The sequence below is a fragment of the Carassius auratus genome, chromosome 17 (genome assembly GCF_003368295.1).
Source record: "Carassius auratus strain Wakin chromosome 17, ASM336829v1, whole genome shotgun sequence".
NCBI classification, from domain to species: Eukaryota; Metazoa; Chordata; class Actinopteri; order Cypriniformes; family Cyprinidae; genus Carassius; species Carassius auratus.
In genome coordinates this window covers 10,218,023-10,227,092 of record NC_039259.1, presented here as the reverse complement: position 1 = coordinate 10,227,092, position 9,070 = coordinate 10,218,023, and the positions used below count along the sequence as shown (strand labels likewise).

Sequence of the window (9,070 nt, the reverse complement as noted above, 5' to 3'; positions counted from 1 at the left end):
ATTATCAAAACAGACCTTTAAAAATAATTAGCATCAACATGATTATTTAATCTTTTTATAGTGATGTGACCAAACACATTGGCGTAAGATCCAACAAGCGCACATCCAAGAGTTAAAGGTTTAGAATAGGCCTACCTCCTCACCCATTTTTCACCGTGTGGTGCTTTTCGATATTATACTCATGTCGTTTATCACAATTTCGACCAGACGAGAGAAACTCACAAGATATCAAAACAAAAATCTATATATAATACGTGGGCAATTACAGTCCGAAGTTAGCGGCGTCGGGTCATTGTCACCGCGCGGCGCGCTTTTCTCATCTCCCGGGGTCGTTAGACGATGATGGATTTAAACCTATAAAGTATCTAAACTGGACCTTTTAACAAACCATGAGCAATACTATCATTTCTTTAATAGAACCTGCTGACCGTGTCATTCCGTTCTGCCATTCGTCATTTTCCTGGTGAAATAATCAATAACTCCACGCTCTGAAATAAATAATCTAAAAGTCAGGGAACATTATATCTTCTCACCAGGCAGAGAGACACAAAGAGCCGGGACTAAGACTAATATGAAATATCTACACATAGCCTAGGCTACATGGAACAAGCCCCCAATAAAGGCATGGAGCGAACACTGATTCTAGTCTTTAGGTTCGTGTGTAGCGACATTCACGGATACAATTATTTGCTTGAACCATTTGTGCGCTGTTTACACTGAATTAATTAGGCCTGAATTAGATCCTCTAAATCGCATTATTTTTTCGGTAATAAAACATCTGCATTTTTTAATTCTAAGGCTACTAGAAAAAAAAAAGAAAATGTGAAATGTGAAGAAAAAAAATGTGTTTATAACATGCATTTTTGTAGAGGGGGCTGCCATCAAAAATCTCTCTTTTTCATTTTGAGAGATATTTGTATTAATTGTTATTATAAATAATTAATAAAACAATCTTATAAAAACATGACAACTTTGCAATATATCTGTAGCCTACATGAGTAACATCATTGACTAGGGCTATTTAACCTAACACCTGATGGCGCTAGGGAACGATTTATTTGCTCGTAGTTTTAGATGATAAATATGCATTGAAGGTAAACATATAAATTATCAAAAAATAAACTATTTTAACTGTTGCATAGTATATTTTATTTTCTCTACACTTTATTTTGTCTGATAAAACTAAGCGTCTTTAAAACTAGCATTTATTCTGCTAAATCAAACAGACTCTTTGTCTTTGGACAATGTCTTTACAATCTTATAGCTAATTAAACGTTAGCCTACTATTTTGACATAATAAGGTTAATCTTATTTACATTAAAAATAACATTGGTATTTAGAAAACCACAGTCTGTTTTGTTTTATATCACCACTTTTCGAAATCAAAGTTAAAGTAGAAAAATGTGGATCACATGTCAGCAAAATTTTAACAGCAATCAATAGTTTCATAATCAGATATGACAGCAGTTTTAAGTTGTAATTCTTATGCATTTGCACTTTAAATATTTTATTATTATAATAGTAGTAAATAAGAAGAAGAAGAAGAAGAACAATAATAATGCTATTGTTTTCATATTCACCGTTTTATCATGATCAAGAGTGAATTACTCCGTTGATATAACTATACTGTCAAAGGGCTTGAATCATTTTAGTAATTTTACAGCAACAAGATGGATTTCATTGGTTTGTTGACTTGGCTTACCGTCTTATTTTTTAAGCATGCAGTGATTCTTTATAACCCATAGAGGACGCCCTCGCCTTGTTCAATCTGAGACTTGTGGCGTTCAATTCACTTATGGAATCAAAATGATCGTTTTCACAAGACTACACCAACAAGAAAAGGTTTTGATTAAAGATGGACAACGCTGGGAACTTTATAGTCCATGAGTTCGTTGATGTTTTTAAAGAGGCAATGTGTTGCTCCCGAGCAAACTCAACATTTAGTGGCACCAAAAATATGACCTCATGACCTCTTGGTTTAATTTTTCTTTGCTAGGATTTTGTTTTGTTTTATAAGTTTATTATTATTATTATTATTATTGTTGTTGTTGTTGTTGTTATTATTTTGTTAAACTGTAAAGTGATACTTTAAAAACATAATCCATTCATATTTAGAACTCGGAGTTAAAAAAGTAACAAATGTATCGAATTTTTAAATTGGTTGCAAAGAGAAAGTACTAAATATTTTAGCTTAAAAGTAATGCCTATAAAGAATGGATGGTTGAATGATTTTAATTGAATCGACCTATTGATTTCAACTATTTTTAAAAACGTATAAAGGCTCTTATAGGGCAAGCTTTAACAATACAAAATAATGCCTGATTTTAGAGAGAAAAAATAATCTGTTAGACATATACCAGTATATGCACACTGTATTCGCGATATGCTAGGCCTACACGTAAAAAGTAAACAATATATCGTTTACAGTATAATAGTCAATACAGTGTTTATTAATATAGCAACTACAAATGCATTTTAAGTATAGCTACTTGTAGAAATTATTTGATAATAAAAATAATCAACATGCTTGGGTTAGATTTATGCTTTAGTTTATTTGTCTGTATATGTGAAAAAAAGAGAATAAATGTTTCTTGCAACATCAACACCAAATGTATGTGTGTAATTCCGTATCTCTGTCCCTAGCTGCAGTTGTGTACGCCAGTGTATTAAGGGTTTTGTCCAAATAAATATAGAACGTCTGTAATCAACTTTTTAGAGATGTACTGTTTAAAAGTCAACTGTAACTTTACAATGCTCGTGGCCTAAACCACCTTTTCGCTATTGCCTTCATCGGCGCACCGCTTGAGCTAAATCCTTGTTCCTTTGTGTTAATGGTCCGTCCTCATTTGCCACCTAATTGGACTATATAAGACCAATAACAGGAGAGAACTCTCAGCCCAGCAGCCAACGCGAAGAGTCTGGGAGGCCCCTCCTCTCTCCAGACTCTCCACTTCCCTTCTCTCCCTTCATCCCATTTGCTATTGTACGTGCCCAATCGCCGTATACTTTCTGCATTTAACTCGGGTGACATTTTTATTTCATCATTAGCATCTGGCGCCAGACGGACGCGGTGAGCATCATTTTCACCAAGGAACTCTCGGAAGATGATCAGCAAGATTAATATTGTTTATCTCGCTCCGCATTATTAAAGTCAGTGCTGACCGTAAACAACCGCGTTTAAGTTCCCACTACTGGAAGAGTTTACCAAGGACCTTCAAACTGTTAACAGATAAAAAAAAAAAAAGATTTTTAGCGATTTTCAATATATATTATAAGCCCGAGTTTCAAGTCAACATGCCCGAAACAACACAGGATACATGTGCTTCGGCGAAAGACTCTCCATTTTTCATAAAAAATCTTCTAAATTCTGACAGTAAGCCGTCAAAGCCTAAGCCTATTTTGGCATCAACTAAAGCAGGACTTGATGGCGGCTTCTCGCTCTCTCAGGTTGGGGAATTAAACTTTCCTCGCTTTGAGCTGCCGACCCAGCGCTTTGCGTTGCCGGCTTACCTTGAGCGTGCCTCGGCGTGGTGGTACCCGTACACACTCAGTGCATCTGCGCACCTTCACAGAACAGAAGGTAAGGTCTGAGCTCTCAGGACTGCTTTTTGTGAAGCGTGCATTGATTTGTTATGATTTATCATAAATAATACCGTGGTTCTGCTATTCAATGATGTTGCATTGTATGATATGATATGTTAATTGGATTCAAGTGAGCCTATAGTTTGGAAAATATTTCCGGAAATATTATAAATAATATAAGCATACAAGTTCTTAAGCATTTTGCATAAGCTTTTTGCGTTCTTTTAATATACAATTTGCATGTTTTTAAATTGTCTTTCTTTAAACATTTTCTTTTTAATGCTTAAGTTTGAAAACACTGAGATTTGGACAGTACGATCCACACTTGTTTGCACCTGTCATGTGGCAAAGTGACGCGACCTGTGAAACTTGATATGAATATTTTTCTGAAAGAAAACGAATGCTAATTTGAGCTCTCCCACTGTAGCAGCACAGAAAGCGAGAGACTCCTCGCCGATCACAGGCACCGACCGAGATTCACCTGAGCTCGTGCTCAAATCAGACCCGGATGCCAAGGACGATGAAGACGACAACAAAAGTGGAGACGAGATCGTCCTCGAGGAGAGCGACACCGAAGAGAGTAAAAAAGAAGGCGGCTTGGACGACTGGAAGAAGAGCGATGGCGGCGCGGACAAGAAACCTTGCCGGAAAAAGAAAACTCGCACGGTGTTCTCGCGGAGTCAGGTGTTCCAGCTGGAGTCCACCTTCGACATGAAACGCTACCTCAGCAGCTCAGAGCGCGCGGGCCTTGCTGCCTCCCTTCACCTCACAGAGACCCAAGTCAAAATCTGGTTTCAGAACCGCAGAAACAAATGGAAACGTCAGCTGGCCGCAGAGCTAGAGGCCGCCAACCTAAGCCACGCTGCGGCGCAAAGGATTGTGAGAGTACCCATCCTGTACCACGAGAACTCGGCCTCTGAAAGCTCCAACACAGCGGGCAACGTGCCCGTAAGCCAGCCACTGCTCACTTTCCCTCATCCGGTTTACTACTCGCATCCCATCGTCACCTCCGTGCCACTCCTCAGACCGGTTTGAGAGGACGAGGGATGACTTTTTATATGTAACTATGTAACTAGAACGATTTTACAAGACTGGAGAAGAGGGAAAGAGAACAGGGGAAAATGAAACAAAGAGACGAATTATTTTTGTTTAGAAAATAGTTAAAAAAGACACAAAAGAAAAAAAATGTACAAAGACGCACTATCATGCATTTGAGCCCTATACATTTCTTTTATATAACTTATAAAATACCCATAAACTTCACATGAATAAGGCGAATGTTTAGAGGCCTACATTTCTAATGTTGATGTTGGTTAGTGGTGAATTATAATGACTTCGTTAATTTACTGTTATTATTATTATTATTATTAAAAACTGCTACGGTTTATCTATGAATATCACAGATCAACTTGCTACCACGTCAAAGGAAATGTTTTATACACATGGTTCGATTTCTTTATAGCCCAGGGGGGAATCACACAGCCCTAAACACGGATGTGCAATACTACTGTGTATGATCTATATATTAAGGCAAAATATCCTTTTTGAAACTCTTTATTTTAGACACTTTTTTTGTTTTTATAACCAAACAGTTCTTAGTTTGAGAAGATAACCGCTGAAAACGATTTTGGTCCCGCGTTCAATGGACAATCATAGGGTAGGCAACAGAAATTGCAGTTAAACTGAAGACACACAAACACGAAGAATAAAAACTTTTACTTTTATCTATATTATTTACAGATGTAAATGTACATGTACAGATATAACGAACCAAAACGAGGAAAGGTGTCATTTGTACAGTAATAGCTGTTTTTTTCTTCTTCTTTTTTTACACTGTATTGCTAAATTCTGTTGTGAAATAAACGGAGACTATTAAAGTCTACATGTCTTGAGTGACTAACCTGACTTTGTGTCACGACTGTTGTGTGTTGACGCGAATAACGAGAAGGCTTCTTTGATGTCTCACAATTTATAATGCTCATGTGTAAATTTGGACATGTTGCATGACTAATGCACTCGCGTGAATATTGATAAAATATTATTTTCAGGAAATAATATAGGCTATTTACAAATTAAGAAATCAACATGGGAGACAAAACTGACATAAGATCGCACAAACCATATAATAATTTAGTTTAATTATAGGAAGCTCGATGTGTGTATATAGGCTAACAATTGTCAAATTATATGGAAGTAATTCTGTACATTGCAAAACATCGAAATATGCTTAAAGGGATGTTAATAAATTATTATATAAATAATGTATTAATTCAATAATTAAGTGGGCTAATTAGTTTATTTATGAATAAACCATGTATTTTTTCAGTGCGCTTTGCTAAACATTAAAGAAAGTAAAATAATGTTAAATATAAAAAGGTGAGCTCATTTAACCGTGCAGCAAAACCGGAATTGTTTCACTTAACGCCTCAACAAGCTGAAATACCCATTACCATCTCAATTACAAGCAGGTGCACCTTTAATTCTGGCGGACTCTAGAAGCGATGTTTTGCAAAATCGCGTTGTCAATAAGAACGTATAATTATCGGTGAGAGCTGGCGGAATTGCATTAAGAGTTTTACCGCTCATTGTGAGAGTATGCGTGTGTGTGTGTGTGTGTGTGTGTGTATGAGTGAGAGAGATAGAGGCGGAAGGGTAAAAACTGTGCCCAATTGTTATGTGTTGTGTTGTGTTATGTTATAAAAGCGTGGTCAAAATCGCAAGTAGCCTAATGAGTTTACTGCTGGTGCTGTAAAATGCGTGCAAAAATTGAAACACGACCCATTAACTGCTACAAACCTTAAGCCAATGGAAAATAGTATTGAGTTGAGTGGAAGAGGTTAGCCAGCAACTAAATTATATAAAATCAACAACATAAAATAAAATAATATTATTATTATGACAAATAAATATACAACAAATAATTAACAACTCTACTTTAAACTGATTAAATGCTCAGATACCTTAAATATTAATTAGGCTTAAGAATCGAGGCTTACTGATATTTTTTTTAGAAATATTTAAATTAAATCAAGTTTAGTAGTTTGTCACAACAACTAGTCTTACAGACAATATGTTGTCTATTTCCGTCGTGCGTTGTAATATAAGCCTATTACTAAAACTGAACCTATAAAATGGAATAGACATAGACCAGTATCGAGAGAACTTTAATATGGGTCAGTCAGGCTCATCGACAAGCATTGGTCTTCCTATTCCACTCTTCCTCTAGTCGAAATCAACTCTGCGTTGGGTCTGAGCACTCAGCCAAGAGCACATTCAAATACCACCGCCTAATAATCATAATTCCTTTATTGACGTATAATATAATGCAAGCTCAGCACGAGCCCATTACGGTGAATTAATAGATCGCGGAGGCATTATCGCCTGTCGAGTATTGATCGGGTAGCGTCTGTAAAATATTGTTTCAAATCAAGGGCATTGTTAACAGTTCTTTTTTTCCTGATGGCTTACTGATGACCTTGATCCACTGTCATAAACTGAAAAATAGGCCTATATATAACCTATAACTCGATAATTTCCATTTGACCATATCTTTATGCAAAAAAGGGAGGCGGAGTAAACAGATAAAATGCTCTTTGCGCGATAGCACATATGACAGAGAATAGCCTATATAGAAGAACAAGAGTTTGAACAAGTTTGAGTGCATATTTAAACAATCCCCTCCCATAATGTGTTCCAAAGTTTCTGGTTATCATTCCTATTTGCGCAATGGTGTTTTCTTTGTGAATATGACGGGGTTGTCAGCTAATCAAAGCCTGGGCTATTCAAAACTGACGGAACGGTGATTTAACAATTTCGATAAAACACAATACGTTTAGTTAGCCGACCTCACATTTTCGAGCAGCTCGCTGCGTCACAGTATGAGGCTGACAAAATGGACTATCATCTGCCCTATTGAATTATCTTTCGCTGTGTAGGGGGAAATGTTTTTCAGCGCTCTGCAAAGCACATTTACCCACAATAGACGACGAGAACGTGAACTCAATCCCGTGTATAACGCGCTTGAGAGCGAGCGGGCCTATCTCTGCTCATTACTTTCTCGAAATGTTTTGGTGTTATTCAGGGAAAAAAGATCTCTTCTTTTTTTGCCCCACCTTTCCCATTTGCCTTTGTGATTGAAAGCGAGCATCAGATTTTCATCAAAGTTCTATTAAGTGAAACATAGGTTGCGGGGCAGCCTCTGATTGAAACAGTTTAAATTTTAATTGTGTTTTTAATTTGACATATAGTTGCGGAGAGGAATGACACCACAACGCCGAGGGGCGGTCGATTCGCTTAATTTCTCCCTCAGGGATTGATGAGTATATCAGAGCAGTAGATTGGAAACCCATTAAGACTCAATGGTTAGGTTGTTAATTGGATCTTGATGAATAGAAGCCCTTGGTTGAACTATACTGATCCAATCTTCTTGACTTTCTGTTTTCCAATAAATTACCCAATTCATTTCCCAGCCGTAGATTACATAAATTGTACACCTCCAGGGCTTGAGCTTCCCGCCTGCTTGCTCGCTCGCTCTCGTTCTCTCTCTCTCTTTCTCCCTCTCCCTCTCTCTGCAAAACCATTTGAGAAAAAATAAAAGACCAGCCTCAGAATCTTGAATGAAAATCGAAACATAATCAGCGTTTATACTTAGAAAATTTATTGATATCATTTTCTCTGGTAATTTCCTTATCTTAAAGTTAGACATGCCATATATCATAATACACACGTGTAAAGGGCCCTTTGTTTAATATTTATCGAAGCTTGATTTTCAGATCAAAGGCGTCCATGACTTCATCTGTCTTTCTAGTGGAAAGCATTTTTGCCAGAGCTCGATGTGTATGTTCGGTCATTACTGCCTGCCGCATGCACTGACAGCACGTGCAAAAACGCCTGTTCTGCTGGATTTGAAAGATGTTTAGCTTTGTGAACGCGTGACAGATTGTCCCACAATCGCTGGGTGTTCATCGTGGTTCACCTGTCTGGGTATTTGTGAAACACATAGATAGAATTGCTCATAATCAATAACAAAAACAACGTTTTGGATTAAACGCGCCTTCACAGCACACACGCGCTGGCTTATAGTGCTCTTTTTCAAAGCTATTTAAACAGCTTTCAAAGAAAATTGTGATAATATCACTCCCTCCTACCCGAACACGTAGAATATATGAGGGGCTACATTTCTGGTGTATTGTTTTTGTTTAATATGTCTAAACGGCCTTTAAGCCATCCAGCCTCGGCTGACAAGCGCAGCGTATAAAACCGGCTCTTTAACGATCATTGCGGATTTCACGCCTTATGTGAATGCGCCATAAATCGTAGGGCCGCTGTGAACTAGACCCTCATATTTTACGCACTAAATGGCTATATGTGGGCATATGGTCGCTCACAATAGGTCTCTTTAACAACCGTTCCAAACAGTTGCAGATTGTGACACTTCAACCACATCGTTTCCATCATCGTGTATATAGTGCACGTGTCGTAGCCTACT

At 37.4% G+C, this 9,070-nt stretch overlaps 1 protein-coding gene across 2 annotated transcripts; it reads left to right on the top strand.

Moving 5' to 3' along the window:
* Positions 1-2,914: 2,914 nt before the first annotated feature.
* On the top strand, positions 2,915-5,487 carry hmx3a (H6 family homeobox 3a). 2 transcript variants are annotated; one of them, XM_026285731.1, is made up of 2 exons: positions 2,915-3,580; positions 4,013-5,487. In XM_026285731.1, the coding sequence occupies exons 1-2, from the start codon at positions 3,295-3,297 to the stop codon at positions 4,615-4,617; spliced, it is 891 nt and encodes a 296-aa protein (XP_026141516.1). In that variant the 5' UTR covers positions 2,915-3,294; the 3' UTR covers positions 4,618-5,487. The 2 variants fall into 2 exon arrangements, with proteins under 2 accessions (XP_026141516.1, XP_026141515.1); XM_026285730.1 differs by having other exon boundaries at positions 4,010-5,487.
* Positions 5,488-9,070: the final 3,583 nt, after the last annotated feature.